General features: G+C 39.4%; 1 protein-coding gene across 1 annotated transcript in view; it reads left to right on the top strand.

The window, feature by feature from the left end:
- Positions 1 to 9,872: 9,872 nt before the first annotated feature.
- LOC117667183 (pepsin A-like) overlaps positions 9,873 to 24,923 on the top strand; it is a 25,964-nt gene continuing 10,913 nt past the window's right edge. Inside the window, exons 1-4 of the mRNA XM_087883461.1 lie at positions 9,873 to 9,928; positions 10,422 to 10,584; positions 10,893 to 11,010; positions 11,670 to 11,788. Coding sequence (XP_087739587.1) covers positions 9,873 to 9,928; positions 10,422 to 10,584; positions 10,893 to 11,010; positions 11,670 to 11,788 — 456 coding nt within the window. The remainder of the gene's footprint in view (positions 9,929 to 10,421; positions 10,585 to 10,892; positions 11,011 to 11,669; positions 11,789 to 24,923) is intronic.

The following is a 24,923-nucleotide window of genomic DNA, read 5'->3' as shown; positions in this document are numbered from 1 at the left end:
TAAGGAATAACTGTGGCTCTCTTTTAATTTTCTTAATTCTTCCTCAGGAATGGGAAGTTAATCTTCTGTGAACTTACAGTAAATTTGCTTAAATCACTGTAGAGGCAGAACAAAAAAGGTTCAATAAATGTGGTGGGGGGAGGAGAGAGAAAAGGTCTGTGGTGATATCAAAGGAGAGAGTGTGGACTGAAGACATGCATTTGTGCAAATGCTTGGAAAGAAAAGGAAAAGATCAGAGATAAGAGAGGGGGAGCAAATTCTAAAAGGAAAAGGCAGCCATTGGAAAGCTGGCCCACAAAGAACCAAACTGCTCCTGCATTAACCTTAGCCCAGCAGTAAGGCAGCCCTATGGCCTGATTTTTGGGGTAGGCCTAATATACGCTCTACCCCAAAATAAGCCCTAGTGAATGGGTCGGGTGTGGCCAGCACAGGAGACAGCCCTTCCCTTCCCTGTCATCTCACGGTTGCTTGCCCCCTTAACCGTGGCCCGCGGATCAGCTTATCCAGCAAGGGCTGGTAGTTCTGTCTTCCCGGGTGCCTGGAGATGATTCCAGTGCACTCTTACTAGCCCCAGTCCTGCCCATGGCACCAGGCATCCTTGCAGCCAAGGCCAACATGAGAAATGGGCTCCCTCACAGCACCTCCTCTCTGGGCTTCGCCTGCCTCAGAAGCCAGGGATCCTGTAGGCATCCCAGCCATGTAAATGTTGCCCAAATCCCCGGGTTGTTCGCAACTCGAGCGAGCTATGCAGCCACTGCCGGGCACCTTCCTCCCCAAACCAAGTGGCTGAGAGGCTTCATGATACTGCCCTTCTAGCACCCACTGCCCTGACAAAGGCAAAGCGGAATCAGGCAGGGGCCATGTGGGGCTCTTCCAATGGCCTCTCCAGATCTGGCGCAGCCCATACATGAAGTGTGGGTACGGGTTGAGCTTGGCATTTCACCTTCCTGCCTTTTGTGAACTTTTGGCTGCATGCAAGGAAAGCAGAAGCAGCAGAAACTCTGACTTGTTTCTCTCCCCCAAATTCCATGCGGGAGTGACGGCATCACTGTGAGGTTTGTCATATCTGCACAGCTTCTTGGCACAGAACCCCACAAAGCTTGTTGTGGCATTACACCCATGAACGGCAGCACCACCACAAGCTTCATCACACTGGCGCTGGTGGCATCCTGCGCGACGAGTCTCACAAAGACTCATTTCTGGCAGAGTTTGGGGGAGAGAAAGAAAGACCAGGATCTCTGCTGCTTCTTGTGAAATATTTGAGAATCCATCTCCTCACAGGACTCCTTCCGATGTTGCAGGTGTAAAGTGACCTCCCGTAAAGAAGGCATAGAAATCTGTACACCTTCTCTCTGGTCAGATTCTCAAATATTTTCAAGCAAAACACTGCGGAGAGAGGCAAGTATCTCTTCCCCCTCCCTCGCCAAACTTGGCATGGAGGCATGAAGTTTCACAAAGCTCCTTAATCTGTGGCTTCTGGCTCCCTCGCTTTGTGCTTTTTATATATATACAGACATACCCACCCTGCCTGTGGCTGCAGTTTTCCCCTCCCAAGACTCCATTTCCAAAGAAAGGAGAGTGCTGGGGCGGCGCTGGATTTCCCCCCCACCCTGGCTACTCTCAGCCTCAACTTTGCTCCTGAAAGCCTGCGGGCCACTTCTCTGGTTGAGCTCTGCAAGAGCTTGGTTCTGGGAGAGACCCTTGGAGAGCTGAAGGGGGGCTGAGGGCAAGGGGTGAGGTGAAGCTGATCACTTCCCTTTTGCTTTCTCTCCCAAAACCTCTCCTCAGGCATGGCCACTTCTGCAGCAGGAGATGTGCCCCTCGTGACTCCTGCCCCATGCTGGCCTTCCGAAGTGTACTGTAGCAGCAACTACTGGTATCCACATTTTTTTTGCTGTTATTTCGTCATGACCCACATGGCCCAGTATGGTGTTGCAGAAATGTTACCATAGCTGCGGAGGAGAGGACTATGTGCAGGAAAATCTACCCCCCCCCCCCCGCTCACCTGCTGATCGTTCTTTCAAAGAGGAGCCTTGCACAAATGGACAGCCAAAAACGCTCCCTCCATGTCTTGCAATCCTGTGCAGGGAAGGGAGAGGTTTCTCCCGCAGCTGCGGCAGAGCATTTCACATGAAGACATTCGCAGCTACAGTAACATTTTTGAAATGTTAACTTTTAACACCATACTGGGCCACGTGGGTCGGGATGAAATAACGTTTAAAAAATTGTGGATAGCTGCTGCTACAGCTTGGTGGCTGTTTGAGAGGCCAAAGGGTGGGGGCTGGCAGGTGGGTGGGGCTACATTCAATGTATAAAACGCCCCCAAATTTTCACTCTCTTTTAGGGGGGGGAAGGTGTGTCTTATACTCCGAAAAATATGGTATATACTCTAGGCCTACTACATTGCAAATAAAAGTCAGACACAGTAGAAATTGCAGCATGACATTGATAAATATTTTTATAAACCCATCTGAGTGACTTTATTATTTAGTATTTGTTTGTTTATTATTTTATCAAATTTGTATACTGGCCATGTCACCTAAGTCTCTATATATCCCTTCCAACTAGGCAGGGGTGAAATCTAAATTCTTTTGCTACCGGTTCTATGGGCATGGCTTGGTGGTCATGTGACTGGGTGGGCGTGGCCAGTTTGATGTCACTCATGTCACTCACTGTAAGAGCCAGGAGCTCCACATTCTGACACAGAAGCACATTCTGTCTTTCACAGAATGTCACAGAAGGCAGGAGCTGCACAAAAGCACATTCTGCCTTTCTGAAGCCCCCAACGCTTTGAGTTTCCCTCTGGCTTGATTGCCCAGGTGAACCTCGGAGCTTTCTCTTGTTCTGCTCTCCATCCCGGAGGACTGTGCATCCCTCCCACCAATCCTCCGTTCAAACTGCCCATCCCGTTTCTGAAAAGGCAGAGCCTCCCCCTTGCAGGGCGATCCAAAGAGGGGAGGGGGATGCTGCTGAAAAAGCCGCCTTCCACCTGGGCCTCCTCCTGCAGCCAAACATGCCCAGCTGCCTCTGCCCTTTCCTCAAACGGGCTGTGCATGGGGTGCTTGGAGAGAGAGAGAGCAAGACAGCTCTCCAACCTCTGTTTGTGTGTGTGTGTGTGTGTGTGTGTGTGTGTGAGGGAGGGAGGGAGGGAGGGAGGGAGGGAAGGAGTGATATGAAGCTGAGGCACCCAAACTTCTGGCAGCAGCATGGGCAGCTTCTCAGGGAGTAGGTCAGGGGGAGCTGGCTGACTCAGGGCTGCTCAGAAGCCACCCGCGTCGCTGCCAGAAGTTTGGATGCCTCGGCTTCAGATCGCTCCCTCCCTCCCTCACACACACACACACATACAGAGAGAGAGAGGTTGGAGAGCTCTCTTGCTCGCTCTCTCTCCAAGTGCCCCATGCACGGCCCATTTGAGGAAAAGGCATGCACGGCTGGGCGCATTTTGCTGCAGAAGGAGACGCAGCACAATGGGGTTGTTTTGTTCACCAAGGTGGTACTTCGGGAGGGCAGGCAGACGTCTGCAGCTGACAACTATAATGAATATGTCCACCTGCCCTCCCGAAGCACAACTGTGGCGAACAAAACAACCCCATTGCTATGGATGCATAGCTTGTCAGGGCTGAGCAGGGAAGCTGCTGCTTGGGGGGGGGGCGAGTAAGGTGCTAGCTCTTTCCCCGCAGCCCTGCCATGCTTGCCTGCCTTCCACGTGGGCTTCTTCTCACCGTGGACCTGCATGGCCAGCCAGCCATTGCTCCCGGTTCGGCGAACTAGCCTCAATCTCCGCTACCTACTCGCCCGAGCCGGTTCAAACTGGGAGCATTTCAGCCCTGCTACTAGGTCAGAATGCTAGCTGTACTATTTCAGAGATATGGTCAGTGAACAGAAACAAGTTCTTGACTGATTATTTCCCTTGTCATCACTCAGGGCCAATTCAGCTTGCTATTAAGATTTTCTTATAAGGACACCTTAGAGAAAATGTCATAGAGGTTCTCATTCATCCAGGTCATGCTTATCCCAAAAAGTGTTTTTTTAAAGCAGCAACTGGAGTTTTTTGAACATCTTCAAGAAAAATCTCAAGTTGCTGTTTAAGCAGTTCATATGGATGAGGGAACATCTCATAGCTCTGACACTGAATGCAGCTTATGTACCTTGCAGCACCACAATATCGAACAAGAAAACTTTTCCATCATTATTTCTCAATTTGGGAAAATAGATCTGCTGAACTTAGATATGTGACACTGTCAGGTATGATACAAAGAACAAAGAACTCAAAGAAACTAATCAGCCCCTTTTTAAATGTGCAGTTTTAGGAGCCCAAATAGTGTTGTCACTCTGATTTGGAGCAGTTTGCGTCACACTGCAGCCTCCTGGAGTCTCAGTCAGAACAGGCTGTTCCCCCAAACTAAAGCAGTGATGATAACATACCTACATGGACCTCATTTTTTAAACGAAAGAAAATAACTCCTTCAAATGATTCAGTTCCAATTTGTTCTCCAGAAAGCTATAGCTGCCATAGAGCTTTTAGGCTAGGATAAACCACCTGTTTTAGAAGAAAGGTGGAAGAAAGGTATCTGCTGGATTCTCCAACAAAAGCAGAATCACTCACCCACACACAAATGTTGGTTGCCATGAAGGTGGAATCCAGGATGGCAGGAACATTGATAGCTGCCAATACTGTTTTGGCAGTGCTGCTGGCAAGATGTTGTTAGGCACTCATCAATATCTGGGATCAAGATGATTAACATCATTGGCCCATGACAATCTATCCTACCAACGTTCCTTTTGCAATTTTTTTTTTAAACTTCATCCAGACCTCCCTTCTTGCAATTCCAGTCTGACCCACCTTGACAACTGTGCCGGTCAGTGGCAAGTTGCATCCCTGGGCCACATTCACACACAAAGCCCCTCACAGAAAGCACTCAGGCACTCGTCAATATCTGCAGAAAAAATATTGTGGATCACCAAATATGAAGACAGGAGAAGAGATCAGCTGCACCAAAAGACAAAAATGGAGGGCTAATTGATCATAGTTGACATCTCTTAGGTAATATGAGGTGGAGTTTTCCAGAATCAGTGGAAAACCTATTATGCATTCATATGGGACAGATCCAACAATTTAGAGCTGGCAGGATACCATCTGGTGTAAACCAAACTTCTTTGCCATGTAGAAGAAGAGAATACTAGTTCTGCTTATTAGACATAGGGCTAGAGGGTTTTTGGGTTTTTTTGCAAAGAATGTCAAACCATTATTTTAAAAGACAGATTTAATGCTCTTTGAAAAAGTGTTATAGTCATGCATACAAGTCACCTATGTAGTGATTGGCCAGTGCTGTAGCCTGTGGAAATCAGGCATCCAGTCTCTCCAATAGCACAAGTCAAAGTGCCCAAGGAGGACACTACTGAGTGATCAGAAGGTGGGCTAGATATATCAGGGTAGTGGGTGGGATGGAGAAGTTGAAAAAACATTTCAGAAGAAGGCAGCACAAATCACTTTCCTTCTGTGATGTCTGTGATGTCAGCAGTTGAGCCTGACTTGAAGAAGAGATCCCCTTTGCTTTTTGATTTCATTTTGAATCATTTTAGAACACTGAACCTATTACCATGTTTCCCCGAAAACAAGACCCTGTCTTATATATTTTGAACCCTGAAATAAACGCTTGGCCTTATTGCCATGTGCTCAAAAGCCCGATTGGGATTATTATCAGGGGATGTCTTATTTTGGGGAAAACAGGGTACCACACATTTTCCCCTTAACATAACCTCAATATTATTATTTTGTCAGTGCAGGTTTAGCATTGTTGCTGATGTATTTGTGTGTCTGGGTACAGAGAAAGTATTTCCATGAAAACATGCCACTCAACAAATGCCAAGTCCATTATCTTTCCCTCAAGTCACAAATCTTATGTTCAGAAATATATTTCAGGATACTGAAATGCTGGACCAGCCAACATGTATTACAATTATTGATCCAGCTTTTAATGAAGGTGCAGGCAATCTTTTGTATGAGGGTGACCCCTTTTCCTCTCCTCTCCTCTCTCTTCCCCTCTCCTCTCCTTTCCTCTCCACCCCCACACGTTAGGGAGTGCTCTGAAATATGTAAGACTCATATGACATATGCAGGGGTGGGTTCTACTTACCTTTATTACTGGTTTGCATCGTGTATGCGCGTACGCGCTTCTGCGCATGTGCAGATCACCTATGATGACATCCAGGTCAGTGGGCGGAGCCTCCTGCCAGTTTTACTACCGCTTCTTGCGAACCGGTCCGAACCAGGGGCAACCCACCACTGGACATATGATGTTAAGAGAATGGTTAGAACTGAAAATTTTGGACTTTCTGGTGACTTGTTTCTCATTTGGGGGCAAAAAAGTGAATGATTTCACTTTTCATGATTTCAGTTATAATGAGTTTAGTTTTTTAGTCTTTAAATTTGTTTTAAATGCACTGATGTTATCTGTACATTTTATGTATTTTACTTTTCTAAACACATAAACAGAAAGGCAAGATATAAACTTAAAACTTATAACAACTTTTATTATAATAAGATATAATCATAATATTAACCAATAAAATAAAGTACGTCCACAATTATTAATCATTTAACTAAGATTTATGATGATTATAGCTTAACAGTATCTGGACAAGCACAAGATTTTCCCTCCTGTCTAAAGTGTCCAAAAGGCCATATGAGCCATATATACTGAGGTGTAGAAGAAGTACAGGATCCTTGGTAATCCTATATCATGGCAAGCTAGATAAATGTGCCTACACATATAGAGCAGAACTTTTTCCCAGTCATTTTGTACTACAGATGATCTCATCCTATCTCAGAAAACTGTTCCTCATTTCCCAGTTTTTCAGTTCTGTCATCTTTGACTTTGCCTAATATACTTCTCCCTTTAGTGTTGGAGCACCCACGACTTCTGGAGGCAGGTGGTTTCACTGATTAATTGTTCAGATTGAAGGAACAACAATAAAAAAGGTCAATAGTAACTGTTTTTGTTCTGCAAAGTCAATAAAATAACCTATAAAGATAAACTGGTTCCAAACATTTAGGGGGTGTCTTGAGATATTAAGAGAAAAGCTGCCACATTTATTACAGAAAAATATATTTTTCCTAATATCATTTCTCCAGGTAATCTTCTGAGAGAGATTACATAAACAAAAGTAAAAGATATTTCTTTCTGATGAGGTGTAAGAATTTACGTTCATAAACTTGCAGTGAGTAGTTAATAAAAACAAGTACGCTAATATATTCCAACTGACATTAAGAGAAACGTCTGCATCATTTGCCCTTCATTGCAAATTTAAGATATAATCATCTTAAAAAATGGCATTATCATAAAGGTGACTACATTATGACCATTTTCTTTTGCAAAAGTGTTTTTTGAAGAATCCAGGAATATGTGCAGGAACCTTTGGCAGTCTAAAATGGAATTGATCAGGTGCATAATTTTCTGTGTCTTTGAATACTTGTGAGATGCACATCTTATGCTGCTGTTTTGTAGGGGAAGGTTAATAGTTGTCACTTCAGAACACTATCAAAAGCACAAATTAGCCCTGACCCAGATTTGCCCTTTTATGCTTGGTAATTCAGGGTCAAAAAAAAGTTCTCTGAGGGAAAAAAAAGGTAAAATTGGATTCCACCCAATAGCAAATACAGAGTGCCAAGCAGCAACTGATGAGTGTTATTTGAAATGCTACTTTCATACAATAGGATAAAGGAGGGCAGATATGCTTCCATGGCCAGCACAAGACTGTGAAGATAACACTGCAAAAGGACTTTTAATAAAGGTTGTTTTCAGATGTTGGAAGTTTTCACTACAAGGAGTCACACAGAAATCGACATTACTTAGCATTTGCTGGGTCTTAGCAAGTTCCCAATTGTCCTAAATGGAAAGTAAATTCTCTGGTCTAAACTTAATAGGATACTAGTGATAACTTTGGGTTTGGATACAATCAAGCTACTTGTTTTGCAGTTGTCCATCCAGATTCAATAGCATCTTGACTGTAACCCACCATCTGACTGCTCTGATTACCTCTGCAACTGGGTTTTAATAGTTATGCACATCAAATTTCAAGCGTATTGTATATCTGGGCCACTCCTCATGCAACTATCATTGTGTTTCACAAGATGTTCTAGTGAAAGAACTTCTTAACAAAACATTGAGGGTGAGCTACTTCTTGTTAGACAGAATTTAAAATGGAGCAGAGGGAAGCTGAGAATATTAGGCTTGTGTTTGTCGAAAGAAAACTTGTATTGCACGACATTTTACAAAGGATAGACGATTGCAACCTCTTTTTTATTTCCTACCCCAAATGGCTTCAGGAATTTTCAGACACCCAGCCCCTATGTCTTCCAATTCTTTTTATCCCAAAATAAAATGCATCTAGGACTGATTTGTGCTATTTTCATCCATTCCTCACCTTACTTTCCTTTCTACTTTTCCCAAGCAAAGCTTTATCGGGGAAATGTAAGCCTAAGTGAATTTGACCAGAACTTTTCTGGTTTGGTTTCATTTTCCTGAGCAGGCTATAAAGAAAACAAATTGTGGGTTTTAGAGAAAATTATTGGCTTCAGACATAAGATTCTGGATCCCCAGAGGATTCGTCTCTTCTCAAAACCAGGACTGAAACTTTGTGCAGTAACTATCTGTTCCAGCCATTTCCTGTGGCATTTTTCTTTCCAAATATCTGTTCTGGTGAAAAAGACAGAATAAGCTGCACCAAATCTTTTCACTGGCAGTGTTAGTACTAGGAACCCTCCATTGGAAAAGTTCTCTAATTGTGCAAATTGGTATCATGGGGAGAAGTGAGAACGGTAAGTCATATCTATAACAATCAACTCTCAAAAAATAAAAATCTAAGTAAAAATCATTATTGAACACCTTGTTAAAACACACGTATAATTAGTAGTTGAGTACAAACCAGTCATAACATTCAGGAGAACCACTGGGCAGGTCAGCACACCTAATCCCTAAATAAAGTCATGCTTTCAGAATCTTCTGAGAGGCCAATAGAGTCAGGGCCTGTCTCATCTCCAAGGAATGATGCCCCAAAAGGTGGGTGCCATGGCAGAAAGGGTCCCTCCCCTCAGATGAGGCACCTGAGTAGATGGGACCCAAAACATGCCTCTACCTGATAGGCAGATGTACCTGGGTAGAGGTGATCCCTCAAATAACCCAGTCCCCTGTCATGTAGGGCTTTACAGGTAATTACCAGCATTTTGAATTGAAATCAGAAGCATACTGATGGAGCAGCTTGTAGAGGACAGGTGTAACATACATTGCTCAGCCCACACCTCTGCATTTTGCACCAGCTGCAACTTCTGGATTTTGCAGAATGTTGCAGTGTTGCAAAAGTTACCAACTTGTCTAAAATATCTTTCCAGAAATTGAACGATGCTGGGTATACTATGTCTGAAGCCCTCAATTGTAAACATTAAATTTATATTTAATTCATTATATGGTTTATTTTCTAAAAAATAAAATTCCATCCAGATTACTTTAAAAAGAAAATGTACACTTTTACCGTTGGTTCCCATGTTGAAAAGTTATGGAAAACATTCCTTTAGTGCTCTTGGGATGTATTAAAGTCTTTGAAATGGTTGCCAATGTCACCTACACCTCAGCCTTTTTTTTTTATGTCAAGAACTTAATGCAAATGAAAAGAATAACATGGAAAGTTCTTCTTAAGGACGTTTTAAAAAAAGATAATCATATCAGGAATGTCTGCCTTTTTGTATGATATGCAAATATGATAAGAGAGTCTTGGAGCTATATATATGTGTGTGTGGCAAGCCTAAGGGTGTTGCTTAGAAGCTGGGACCCACACTTCATTTGAATCAACAACTTGGGGACACAGGAGTAATCATGAAGTGCCTCTTACTTCTGAGCCTGGTGGCACTTTCCCAGTGTCTGACATCAAAGTAAGTATTGAGCATTGTGCTTTCTTCAAAGAAAACATCATGTACCATTTTCTTCAGAAGGATCTCATTTTCTTTCTAAATTATGTTCCACAAACTCTTCCAGCAAACTTTCTATTGTGATTGGTGGACAAGCCACAAAGCCGTAATTTGCCTAGGTTTTCCACTAACAGTAATATTTTATTTCCCTATATAGCTAAATCTGCAAATGCACTGTGTGTTCATCAAGTAGAACATGCTTCTTTCTCTAAAGAGTATACCTAGATTTCAAATCCTTCTTCCTCAGCAGAAATAAATCTGAACCTAACTTTTCCCATCCTGAGGGCCTCCAGATATGTTGCAATTATCTTTCATTCTAGCTGGGAATTCTGAAGATTGTAGCCCTCTTAAGAGTGTTGAATCAGAGAATGTCCAAAGTGGTTTTTAAAAAATCTTTAATGCTACGAGCACTATCTCTCACTTATTAATCTTTTCCTTTCCATTATTCAATGCTTAGGGTTCACCTAAAGAAAACAAAATCCGTGAGGCAAATCCTTCAAGAGCATGGGCTGCTAGATGATTTTCTGAAGAAGCATCCTTATAACCCTGGCACAAAATATTTCCCTGGGCTGCAAAATACATTGGCCACTGATTCTGAACCCATGCGAAATTATATGGATGTAAGTATTCCATATTAGGAAGAGATACTCAGCATTTAGCCTATGGACAAGAATAGAGAATCTCAACACCTGTTGATTTAAATCAATAGCCCCTGGCTCTGGAGAGCAAAAAAAGAGACATACAGATTTAGGAAGTTATACTTTTGAATGTTTGAAAGCAATTTGAGATCATGGAACATAAATGATACTCTATTGTAACAAATTGAGCAGATTTGAACAAAGAAGTGTTCATTTCTCTTGCTTCAAAAATGTTATGGAGATATCAGAGATGGATTCTCTTTATTATGTTCTGTTTTCTTCCTCCACAGGTTGAGTACACTGGCATTATCTCCATTGGCACTCCACCACAAGAGTTCACAGTCCTCTTTGACACTGGTTCTTCCAACTTGTGGGTCCCTTCTGTATACTGTTCCAGTGAAGCTTGTTGTAAGTAGTCTCCATAACTGATGCCTTCAGAAAGAGGCTACTCTTTATTCAAGCCATCCTCAAGCTAGTACCTTCCAAATGTAATAGACACAAGTCCCATCACAGTATCTGTGTTGGCATGTTGACTTGGAATCCTCAGAACTCCAATCTCAACACATTTGAAAAGGACCAAATCAGGGAGAATTCCTTATTCTCATGTCCATCTATTTTTCCAATGTGTTCAACATGGATCATACTAATTTCAGGTATATTGACTGCTAGAGACAGCTTTGGGGAGCTGCTACTCAAGGGGATTATTATGGAATAACAGAACATGCTCCCGCATAGCAAATGTTTAGGCACGAGCTTGGATATAGAAGTGTGGGATGTAATGTAAGGGATAATCAGATCAGTTTATTACATCCATAAAGCCAGATACAGTAAAATGTCTAATAATAGAACTATTACATATTTTATTTTCCACATGAGATAAAGGGGAAATGTAACTATTTTCCCCCAAATTATAAACCAGCTTTCAGGTTAGCTATGACTGAGGACAGAGTTCACATATTAGAGAATATTGCACTGGAATGAGTTTAATGCCAAGATCTCTCTTACTCTTTCTGTTCCGTTACATATTCAATATGCCCACATCATACTACAATTACTTATCTTCGCAGCTGACCATAATAAATTCAATCCACAACAGTCTTCCACTTTCCGGTCCACCAGCCAGACCATATCCATCGTCTATGGCACCGGAAGCATGACTGGAATCCTAGGCTATGATACTGTCCAGGTAAAATGCCAAAGAAAATAGACTGAGAAGCTATCCTTTGGGAAATGGAGTCAGCCTGGTTCTGGGTGGACAAACAGGGAAGACCTAATTGAATTCTGTATAGATCTTACTTATGGCAAAAGCTTTTTAGCTCTTTCCCAACTTCTGATCCTTGTTCATCTCAGAGGCAGCCAAGACTATGGTGTTTGTTTTGGGAATTTTCATAGTCAAGAAGAACAAGGAACTTTAACAAGCCTTGTTATGTATGCACTCATGACTAAATAATTAAGAAATTCAGTAATATCCTAGAACAGGGGAGTCAAACTCGATTTCATTGAGGGCCGCATCAAGGTTGTGTTTGACCTCAGGGGGGTTAGGGGTGTGTGACCAGTTTGAGTCACTCATGTCGGGAGCACCTGTGGTGCAGTGGTGGGTTTCAAATTTTTTTTACTACCGGTTCTGTGGGTGTGGCTTGGTAAGCGTGGCATGGCTTGGTGGGCATGGCAGGGGAAGGATACTGTAAAATCTCCATTCCCACCCCACTCCAGGGGAAGGATACTGTAAAATCTCCATTCCCACCCCAATCGAGGGGAAGGTTACTGCAAAAACCCCATTTCCTCCCGATCAGCTGGGATTTAGGAGGCAGAGAATAGATGAGGGCGGAGCCAGTCAGAATTTTTACTATCGGTTCTCCGAACTACTCAAAATTTCCGCTACCAGTTCTCCAGGACTAGTCAGAACCTGCTGAAACCCACCTCTGTTGCGGTGGCCTGAACAATATGCCAATGAAAACGGGCTCCCGAGGGCTGCCCAGGGCCCTCCCAAGCTCCGTTTTCACTGGCAGAGGCACTGCAGGCCAGTCCTTTGCTGTTTCCAGGGTGGCCCTGCAAGCCACATCTAAGCACCCTGCGGGCCAGATCTGGCCCCCTGGTCTTGAGTTTGACACCACTGTTCTAGAAGATCTAAGAAATTCAAATTATCAATAAGCATTTCTCTTGGAAAGTTGTGCCTAATTGTTCTTTATTTATGATTTGAACATTTTTTCCATTTACTAATGGCCAATTTTCAGAGGCTGAGTGGAGAAGTCTTGCCGTTTTCTTTGTAAGGTTTTTCAGAAATGGTTTGCCATTTCTTCTTTCCTAGGGCTGAAAGAAAATGATTGGTCCAAAATCATCCACCTGATTTTGCTCCTAATTAGGATTAGAACCAGGGGTGAAATGTAAAATTTGTTACTACCGGTTCTGTGGGCGTGGCTTGGTGGGGGGGGTAATGTGACTGGGTGGGCGTGGCCAACTTTTTTTATTTTAACTTTTCAAAGCATTTTTTCTAATGCTTTGAAAAGCCTCTCCCGATCAGGCAACTCAGCTGAGATCGTCAGAGACTTTTCAGAGCATTTTTTTTACCACCTCTTCGGCCAAGAAGTTGCAGAAAAAATTCTTTGAAAAGCCTCTGATGATCCCAGCTGAGCCGCACAATCATCAGAGGCTTTTTTTTTTACTTTTAAAAGCATTTTTTCATCGGAAGAGGTTGTAGAAAAAATGCTTTTAAAAGTAAAAAAAAAAAGCTTCTGATGATCGTGCAGCTCAGCTGGGCATGTTGGGGGGGGCAGGGATTTTTGCTACCAATTCTCCGAATCACCTGCTGCCATCACTACCGGATTCGACGATCCGGTCCGAACCGGGAGCATTTCATCCCTGATTAGAACTCACGGTCTCCCTGTTTTTAGCATGATGCAATAACCACAACTTTAAACTGGCTCTCTGTTCAAACTATTCATAGAACAAATTGGGGGGGGGGCGGAACCACCGTACTGTAGTGACACAACGTTTTCATAAGATAATAATAGATTTTATAATTTCAAATATGAGGATATATGGGCACTATGCATTTCATTTCAACAGACCTAGATATAATTATGTGTGACAGCTCACAGCATGTATACTAGGGCAGAAGGGGTGGGTTCTACTTACCTTTACTACCGGTTTGCAATGGGAGAAGGCATGCATGCTTCTGCACATGTGCAGATCGTCCATTATGACATCTGGGTGGGTGGGCGGAGCCTCCTGCCGCTTTTACTACCGGTTCACAAGAACCGGACAGAACTGGGAGCAACCCACCACTGTAGGGCAGGCAACGTTATATTTTTGACATGTACATAAATATCATTCAATTGGCAGAGATCCTTCGTAGTCCCTTTTTGCTTTTATCACTCTCAACAGCAAATAGGGTCATCTAATCGTTCAATCCTTATGTCAGATCATTCATATCCAGGTGAAAACCACTAGTTCAAATGCTGATCTTTGGAGACCCAATTGTGCACATCTTGCTAATGCAAGAATTGCTCATTTATTCCTATCTTTTAGCCATTTGCCAGTCCAATGGGGCTCCTGATGCCATGTCAACTGGCTTAACAGGGAAACTTTCTTGAGGATTTTTTTCCGAGTCCAAGAATACAGCCTCTGTTGAGCCACCTGGCTTACATGCTCATTAACACCTTCCAAAAAGTTTGGAAACTTAGAGAGTTATTTTCAGAATTAACTCTCTTGGTTTGTTTCACCAAAACTCTTTTTTCCCCCCCACCCAATCAACTTGTTTTCTCTTTAATAATGCTTACAACTATTTTCCCTGGAAATAATAACATTCTGTCTACTTTTATCTATTCTGGAGCCCAAGAAAATAAAACTATGTACCATTTTCTTTTCTTTGCCATCAGCTGTAAGTTCATGAAACTTGCTGATTGATCTTATGTTTGTTTTCTTAATATTGAACTTTAACAAATTTGGAACATTAGCACAGATGTTTCACTTTCTATTTTTACTTTTATAATGAGATTTCTTTTACTATGAACTAGCAAAACAGAACTAGCATATTTCAGAAGCAGCGCTACTTATTTTGATTCCAGCTGTCATCTCATTCCATCCTACTATTCTGTTAACGTATTGCTGTAAAAGTTAAATGGGTACAGGGTCAATACTGAGGGAAGCTCTTTTCACACTATTGTGAAAACTAAGAGCAGGGCTGACTGTTGTGACAACAGACAAGAGGTGCTTTCTGTTTTGTCTTCATAAAAGAGGCAAATGTCCACCTCCTACAAAAAAAAGCAGAAGGAAACAGATGCAACATTTGCAGCCTGAAATTGCCTATATTGAAAGTAGAATATTTCTTGAGATTCTTGTGACATAAGATTAATTTTTCATCTAATATATAGTATGAATCTGAGCTTTCTTAGATTCTAGTTGCATGGACTATTTCCAGCGTAGATTGCAGTGAAAGCACATCTGATAAAAATGTATTCTGTCACATTCTCTTTTTAGTTCTGAATCGGGGGTGAAATGCTACCGGTTCGCACCAGTTCCTGTGATCTTGCAGGAAATCCTGCTTTCTAGCGAACCTAAATCGTGCAGCACAGCTGTCGTCCCCCCCCCCCGCTCTTCTACTTACTTCGTTAGGCCTTCTTTTTCTGTGCGAAGCACACGTTTGGTGTTCATTGCGCATGATTCACTGTTCTGAATCATTCTGACTGTCCAGATTCACTTCCTGTAGTGACTTCTTCACTATAAAAGCTTATCAAAAGAATAATGACCCATTAGTAATATATACCACATTCAGTAGTTCCCTATGTGACTCTTCTAATCCTTTTACGTCTGATTTATTTAAGTATTGTTTGATATCTTCTTCCAATATCTCCTCTTGCTTATATAATTTTTGAGAAAAGTTTTTCGCTATATTTTTTTTATCCTCATTTCTATAGGGTGTCTCTCCTGTGTCATCTTGGAGTTGTGTATTGTTCTTTTCTCTTTTTCTTTTTTCAATTTGTAAGCCAACCAACGTCCTGTTTTATTTGCATGTTCAAAATGATTTTGGTTTGCTGATTTAATTTTCCTTGCTATTTCTGTTTGTGTGATCAAATTGATTTGATGTTTTGTCAAATTTATCTTTCCTTTGATCGTTTTATTTTGGGGTTCCTTCTGTAACTCAAATTCATATTTTTTAAGCTCTTTTAACAAATTATCTCGTATTTGTTGTTTATCTTTATTTTTCTTCGCCGTGTATGCAATTGTCAGGCCTCTTATGTAAGCTTTTGCCGTATCCCATAAAGTTTGAAGTAAGGTTTGCTCTTTTGTGTTTATCTTGAAAAATATATTCATTTCTTTTTCCATCATCTGTACGTACTCTTTATCTTTTAATATTTCCTTGTTCATTATCCATCTTTTCCTTCTCCGTTGTCCTTTCCATATTACTTTTACTGGGTTGTGGTCTGCCCAAGTATTTGTCATTATCTCTATGTCATCTAATTCTTTTCTGAGTTCTGTCGTCATCCAAACCATGTCTATTCTAGACCATAGACCATGACTGATGTGGGCTAGAATAGAATGTACACTGTTTTTTCTCTTTATTTATTATTTTATTCTTTATTTATTTTATTAAATTTTTATATCACCCTTCTCCTACTGGACCCAGGGCAGTGAACAGCCAAGAATAAAAATATCACATACAAAATTTAAAAATTTTACCTTCCTCCATACATCTTGAAGACATAGTTCCTGTATCATCTCTTTAAACATATCTGGAAGTGTCTTTTTCTTAGTTTTATTTTTCTTATTACTCTGATAATCTTTTTTCATGTCTGTAATTGCATTAAAGTCACCTATAATACAAATATTCTCATATTCCAAATCCTTTACTTTATCCTGTATATTTTTTAAAAAATCATTTTGATTTCCATTTGGTGCATAGATCGAAATCAGTAGTATTGTTTTTTGTTCTGTTTGTATCTCAATCATTAAGACCCTTCCATCTTCGTCCGTGTATATTTGTTTTGTTTTCAGATATTTTTTTTTTATATAAACTGCGACTCCTCTCTTTTTTTGTTCTGCTAATGAAGTATATAGATTTCCTAGTCTTGGATTCTCTAGCATCTTTTGGTGTTGTTTTTTGATATGGACTTCCTGTAAATTTATAATGTCCATCTCCAATTTTTGTAATTTTCTAAATGTCTGGATTCTCTTGGCTGGTGCGTTTAGTCCATTTATGTTAATTGAAATCATTTTTATTTCCTGTTCCATTTTTGTTCTTATCTATTCATTGTCCTTAGCCTTCTTGTGTTTCTTGTTACTATTTGTGTTTTTTCCCTCGCTCCCTCTCTCTCCATTCTTTCTCTTTCCAATCTTCTCTTTCCTCTTGTTCTCCTTCTGTTTCTTCTGTGGGATATTCTTCTTGGCTTTTATTCTCCGATTCCTCTCTGCTTTCTTGATCTTCCTCCAGGACGAAATGGTGTTCAAAAAACTCCTGTGCTCTTTCCAAGTTATCTATCCTGAATTTCTTTTCTTGCCAAGAGATTAGAATGCCCTCCAGTAACAGCCAGCGAAACATTATTTTATGTTTGTTTAGTTGTGACGTGAGAAAATTGTAGTTCTTCCTCTGGTCTCTTACTCATCTTACTCATCTTTGTTTGAGTGTTATTATCTCCTTCCCTTTGTACAGAATTGCCCTGTCTTTCATCTTTTTGTAGATTTCTTCCTTTGTCGTTTTTTTGGTGAATCTGACGTGCACTTCCTTTGGCAGTTTGTCCCTGCGCGCATAATTTGTATGCACTCTATAAACCTCATCAATGTCCCTTCGCATAGCCTCCTTGTCTCTCTGTGTTGTTTCTGCCAGGATCTCTGCCATTATTTCTCCTAGGTCTTCATCTTTACTTTTCGTTATGTTCTGGAACCAAAGATAAAAAGATGCCTTCTCCATTTCCAGATATGTGATCGATTCTTCTAGTTCCCTATTACTTGATATCTGCTTTTGTTCCAACATCTCTATCTTCTTGTCTGTTTGTTCCATTTTTGATTCTACCTTTTGGATCCTTTGTTCATTCTTGACGATATTCTGTTGGATTTTTTCTATTTTGTCATCCATTTTCTTTATTTTGTCTTTTATTTCTCCCACATCAGATTTCAGATCCTCGTGGTTTCTTCTTGTTTCCTCGTGGTTGTTCGCAATGGATTCTTGAATCTTGTTCATTGCTTCATTGCCAAAACCGATTGGATGTTTGTATACTAGAAGTGGAGCCTGCCTTTTCTTTATCTGCTTCCAGCATGGTTTCTATCGACCTTCATTGTGCTGGGAATGCTGTAAGAGCTGTCTGATTTGAGGTTATTTTCTTATTTATTTTGGTTATGGTTGTTGTGCAGATGGTCTCTTTGAATCTGCACGCCACCCGGGGGTGAAAACCCATGCACCCAGCTTCAGGGTCATTGTCCTGGGGGCTTACCCGATGGTCTGGGTAGATTCAATGGATAGCCTCGTTGGGGTCTTCTTCATCCTCACCTTCCATGTATTCGGTCGGGTCCTAGCTCTCTCGCCTGGCATGGTGGACTCCGCTATACTGGCGGATATCAGCAGCGGAGTTATCTGAGGATTCTGCTGCGTGGGCTTCCTCCACGGCAATCTTGAAGTCCACTCCCACTAGACGAGTAATTTCTTTTCGAGATTGGTGTCCCTCATGCCCAGTATGATGCAGTCCCTCATCATTTCTTCAGGGTTTATGAACTCACACTTGGCCACTAGCTCTCTCAGGCTGGCCACGAAATCATTGATGGTCTCACCCTCTCTCTGGTGCCATCGGTAGAATTCGTTCCTGCTGACCATGGGTGTCACCGCTGGTGCATAGTGGTCGCGGAGGGTATTCTGCAGCGTTGTTCAGGAGATGGACTTGATGTCAGCAGGGGAGACGAGCATCTGGGCCATCTTGAATACCTTGGTCCCATGGTAGGTCAGGAATAGGACCCATTTTTGGTTGTCAGGGAGATCCTGATAGTTGTTCGCCTCTATGTACATACGGAATCGGCACGTGTATATGTGCCATTCCTCCGACCGCGGGTCGAAGACAGTGGGAGCTTGTGATGGGTTGGCAGCCATTGTCCAGTTGGCCGATGCAGTGTCCTGCTGTGCCATGGTCGTGGCTCCACGTGGTGAAGGTCAGTTCTTTGTCCTGCTTCTTCTCTCGTATCCCACCTTCATCACCAGCATTTGAAGCACGGGAAAGAAGAGATGGACTCCAGAACCTCTATTATCAACTTTAATCAGGTCATCTCTGAACAGAACTGCCAGCTTGGCAGCCGCAGCTTGACTTTTAAAGCCATTCGGCTTGCTGGTCGGTCACTGACAGTAGTTTAATTTTCCCGCCGCGAATTTCAATCAATCTGCGGCGGCCATGCAAATTCCTGTGTACGTCTGTACATAACAGGTTTTCCTTCAATTTTTTGTTGTCTCTGGTCTCCTTCTTAGAACACCTCAGTTTGCCTGTCATTTAAGTTAAAAGTATTAAATAAATGCCTCATATTGGCCCCAGATTCTGTTTCTTTGTTCTTCTGATTAGACCTTTTTTTAAAATACATCATTCATTTCTTCCATGTGACATTTCAGTGTTATCTCCAAAGATTTCTTCTCTTCTCTTATCTCTTCTATCTTCATTCTCACCAAGTCCATTACAAAAATTTTCCACTAATATGGTATTCTAGTTATAACATTTTTTATCAATCTCTTTTAAAGCTTATTTATATCTCTTTTCTAACCAACAATAAAATTGATTCCATATCTTAAAGTATTCTGAATCTTATCATCATAGTTAATCTGTTCATTTCTGCACAGTCTAAATTTTTTTTAATTACTTCTCCCTCTGATGTTATATTCTCTGCTTTCCAATTTTGTGCATAAACAATCCTTGCCGCTGTTATTACATGTATAATCAAATATATATTATCTTTATTAATTTTCTCTGGTAAGATACCCAATAGGAACAGCTCTGGTTTTGAATCCATATGTTGTTGTATCATTTCCTCCAACCATAACTTAATTCTATTCCAATAAATCTTTGCTTCAGGGCATGTCCAGCACATATGGTAATATGAGCCTGCTAACTGGTGACATTTCCAACATTTAGCTGATTTATCTTTAAACATTTTTGTCAGTTTCTCAGGGGGCACATGCCATCTGTAAAATATTTTATATTGATTTTCCTTATATGCAGTGGACATTGTTAATTTATAATTTCTTTCCCATAACTGTTGTCATTTATCTAAATCAATTGAATAACCAAAATTTTTTGCCCAAGCTATCATTGTTTCTTTCACTTGTTCTTCCTCTAATTCTATACTCAGCAAAAAATTGTAACATTTTAAAATTAATTTATCCTCTGTTCCTGTATCTTATTCAGCTCAGTATTTTCCGAGTAAAAACCATGTAATTTGACATCTTTTCATATCTTGTTTGAATTTGCATATACATATACATACATACATATCCATTTCAATTCCCTGTTCTTCCAATTCTTGTTTCCGTTTCAATTCCGCCTTATCTGTTAACAAATCCTTATATCTAACAATATTTCCAAAGTTAAAAACATTTGAGTGAATTAAAGCTTCCATTGTTGATAACCATATTGATATTTTCACATAATATTTATCTCTAACTTTTTCCCATACCAATAACAATGCATTTCTTATATAGTGTCTATGAAAGTACGTATGTATCTTGTTTCTGCCATACCATAAAAAAGTATGCCAGCCCAGTTGTAAATCATGGCCTTCCAGTGTTAACCTTGTATTTTGTTAATTCAATTCATTCTTTCAGCCATGTCAATGCTTCTGCTTAATAATAAAGTTCCCAATTCAGAAGTCCAAATCCTCCTCATAATCTCGTATCCTGAAGCATTTTTAAATTTATTCTTGCTTTATTGCCTTGCCATATAAATTTCCTTATTGTCTTATTTAGGTATTGAAAATAAGTCTTTTCAATTTTTATCGGTATAGTCTGAAATAGGAATAATAATCTTGGTAATACATTCATCTTTATTATTGCTATCCTTCCCATAAATGACAATTGAAGATTCTTCCATTTCTCCAAATCTCTCTCAATTTGTTCTTTAAGTTTATAATAATTGTGTTCTTTTATCGTTGTACATCTTGAGGTCAAATATATTCCTAAGTATTTAACTTTTCTCACCACTTGTATGTTTAATTTTTCTTCTATCTTTTTTGTTTTTCTGTAATATTTTTCACCAAAATTTTTGTCTTTTCTTTAATTATTTTTAATCCAGACACCTTTCCATAATTCTCTATTTGCGCTAATAATTTTGGTCCTGTAACTTGTGGTTCCTCTAAAATGAATACTAAGTCATCCGCAAATGCTTACAATTTGTATTTGTCTTTTTTAATTTTCATTTCCTTATGTCTTTATCTCGCCTAATATTTCTATTTAACACTTCTAGAGTCAAAATGAACAATAATGGTGATAGGGGACATCCTTGTCTAGAACCCTTCATAATGCCAACACTCTCTGTCATTTCTCCATTCATCATTATCTTAGCAGATTGGTTATCATAAATCGTTTTTACTGTGTTTATAAATCTCTCCCCAAATCCCATTCTCTGCAATTGTTCTATCATAAATTGCCAATTCACATTATCAAAGGCTTTTTGTGCATCTAAAAACATCATCGCCATTTGATTTTGTGAATGTATCTCATAATACTCCAAAGTGTCCAAGATTACCCTCATATTCTCTCTGATTTGCCTTTTAGATAAGAATCCATTTTGATCCATATGAATAAGTTCATTTAATGATCTTTTTAATCTGTTTGCCATTATTGAAGCAAAAATCTTATAATCCACATTTAACAGTGAAATAGATCTGTAGTTTTTTTATTAATTGTAATTCTGTATCTTCTTTAGGAATAAGTGTTACATAAGCCTCCCTCCATGAGTCTGGCATTCTAGCCTTCATTAGAAGTTCATTGAATAGTTCCAGCATTACATTGCTCATCACTTCTTGTAATGTTTTGTATAATTTTGCTGGTAAACCATCCGGTCCAGGTGCTTTCCAATTTTTTTGTCTTTTTATTGCTTCTGTTAATTCCATCATTGTTATTCTTTCTTCCAACATTTCCTTATATTGATCTGCTATTTTAGGTAGATCTGAATTTTTTTAATATTTTAATATCTCTTCCTCTGGAATTTTCTCTTGAGAATAAAGTTTTTTATAATATTTTTGAATTATCATCTTCTTTTCCTCATTTCTGTAATATAATTTCCCCTCTTTGTCTTGCAAATATTTTTTTTATTAAAAAGTTTTTTTAAAAATTTACACATATTTTCCCTTCCCTCCTCCCCCCTCCTGCCCCAACCCTCCCCCCCCCCCGACTTCCCAGAGCAAATACAGGCTATAGCATTTAACAAACATATAAAAAAAACATAAGCTAACTATCTATAGATTTATTTCCCTTTTACACTTTAACTCCCCTTGTTCATATCTGAATATAACTATTTAAACCAATTATTGTTTGAAAATAATCAATCCAACTTCATTCTTGTCCGTTCTTTAATAATAAGCAAGTCTTCTTTCTTCTAGCATTGCACAATCAGCACCCAATTACAATTAACCATCACATCTCCAACCCTTACATATATTAACACATTAACAAAATATTTTAACCAATCTTAAATAAACTATATTGTAAAAACCTTATTTGTACTTTTTACCCCATAAACTCATATTAATTCTTCCTGGGAACATGCCTTGCTTAATAGCTTTGCATAAACTTATTCATCTTAATCTCTACAAATCCACTGCTTATAATCAAATAACAGCTTCACTATTTGATATCTATAAAAAATATTGTAAAAGACCTTCCCTCAACCCTTACACCACTTATATTTTCCTTAGAACCCACAAGTTTGTATTTATTTTTCAACAAAACATTCTTTATAAGCTTATATAAATTTTTCAGCAAAGCATTCCTTGAAATATAACTTTAGTGTTAATATACTTCAAGACAAAAGTGAAAGTTTGGTCAGTAGCCCATAACAATTCAAACGTAACATTACTTAATACAACTTTTCAAAATAAAATCATGTCCCTAAATATAAGTAAATCATTAATTTACACTATAACATAACTTTTCAAAACAAATCATATCCCTAAATACAAGTCTAGTCATTCATTTTCACTATACTATCCTCCCCAGGCAAAAAGATTGTAATTTTTCCATCTCGATTTTTTCCTGACTTTTTTGCGAACCTTCTTCTTCAGTCTTATTCCTCCATCTTCTTTTTCTCTTCGCAAAGTAATTCCTTTCATTAAGCATGCCTCTTTAACTGTGATTGAGAATCCATTTTTGTAAAAAAGCTGTAAAATTCCACTTCGAATCCTCCTTCTTATATTAAAGATCCCAACACCTCCTGACAATTTTCCAGTTGTCTATATCAAAACCTCTGGAGAAATCTCTCTCAATATTTCCTGGTTACACTCCTTCAAATCTCTCAGCCTTTCCTTCTTAATTTGAAAAACATCCAATCCAGTTTCCAAAGGCACATTAAACTGGATTGTTTCTTCCACCTCTTCATTCAGCAACTCACTATTATTTAGCAACTGAAATACCGATACAGTATCTATGCTTGTAACTTTGTTTCAAGCTTGAATAAAATCCTTGTTGAAAAACCCTTCCATTCTGTCCAGCATGGAGGTAAATGATTCTAAAACTTATTTTAAAAGATCCTCAATCATCATTTGTGTATTTGCTAATATTTGTGCTAATGAGCCTTCATCTCTTTCAAAAAAACCAGCCATTTTTTTTTATCCATCCACCTTGAGCAATGCTGGGTGTTAACAGCTTTAACAAGAGTTAACTTTCACTTTCACACCCTATTAAGCCCAAGCGCCATTTTCTTCAGTCCTTTAAGCAACTTCAAAAAGTAGCAATTTAACCGTAGAATCAATTGTTACTTGCAATTGTCTATTCTCCTGTCTTCACTCCGTCTGCATAGATAAGCAACTTAGATCTCCATAAAGATTGCAGAAGTGGTTGCGACGTTTTTTTCTGCTTAAAGCAGAAGCGCCCTGGATCTCGGAGTTTCACCGGACTTCCTGGGGAGCTCTCGCCTTCCGAGCCCCCAAAGCTATTTCAGGGGCTTTCAGGGAGCTCCACACCCATCCGATTGCTCTCCTTTCCCTCTTCTCCCGGGGGAAAGGTTTTCCAGCCGCCTGACAGCTGATTTGCGCTGTCAGGGCAGCTTTACAAGATCACAGGGCTGGCGCTCCGAGAGAGAGCGTCCAGCAACGTTGGTGGTGCCACCGGAAGTCCATCTTGCAAATATTTTTATCTTCTTCTCCTTCTCTTTTTTCAATTTATATGATAACCACCTTCCTGGTTTATTTGCATTTTCAAAACATTTCTTTTTAGTTGTTCTTAATTTATTTGCTAATTGTTCCTGTTCATTTAAGTTTATTTCATGTTTTTTCAATTCCATCGACTTCTTAATTTTTTTATTTTGAATATCTTTTTGAAATTCTTTTTCTAATTTCTTTTTTTTTCCAATTTTTTTTTAAATTTTTTTTTAAACATAAAACATAAAATACATCGTTTTAGAGCAAGGGTTTGGTCCGGCATAAAATGAGTACAATTATTCACATTCCCTCGATCAATTTTGTTCCAAATTTTATCCATTTACATCTTTTAAAAAAAAGAAAAAAGAAAAAAATCTTATTCTAAACATTTATCATTCTACTATTACACCCAAAATTCTAAACAATAAACACTATTCTAAATCTTTATCATTTTAACAATCAATATTTCATATATATTCCTCAATCCTAAAACCCATTACCTCAAATCTATATTTTACTTCTCTTAAATGACATCTAATATCCATAATCTTGACAAAAAGTATTTTCCTCCTCTCTTAAAGTCATTTCATAAACAATCAACATTTCCTTCTATAGTTTGTTACTTCCATAATACTTTATTTTATTTATTTCAAGTTTATTCTCATATTTTATTGAATCTAATTTTTAACTAGTTAATAGTTTAAATACTGTATCTATTTCCCAGCTGTATTTTCCAATACTCCTATCTGTATTTATTTAAATTGGTTCACAGCTTAGCTACTATTCTCTGGTAAAATCTCTTCCACTTCCTCCTAAATTTTTTTTTTAGCTGGTTCGTATCTTAATCAGCTACTTTCCAGCAATGCTTTCCTCCACTCCTTATCTTAATTATTTTAGCTGGTTCACAGTATAATTTTAACTGCACCCCAACCTTCTCCTTAACTCTCCTAAATCTATTATAAAACTGGTTCACAATTCAAGTAGTTGCCTTCCAGCAATGCTTT

Source organism: Pantherophis guttatus, chromosome 1 (assembly GCF_059756535.1).
Source record: "Pantherophis guttatus breed Tessera chromosome 1, ASM5975653v1, whole genome shotgun sequence".
NCBI lineage: Eukaryota > Metazoa > Chordata > Lepidosauria > Squamata > Colubridae > Pantherophis > Pantherophis guttatus.
This window is presented reverse-complemented; position numbering and strand designations above follow the sequence as displayed.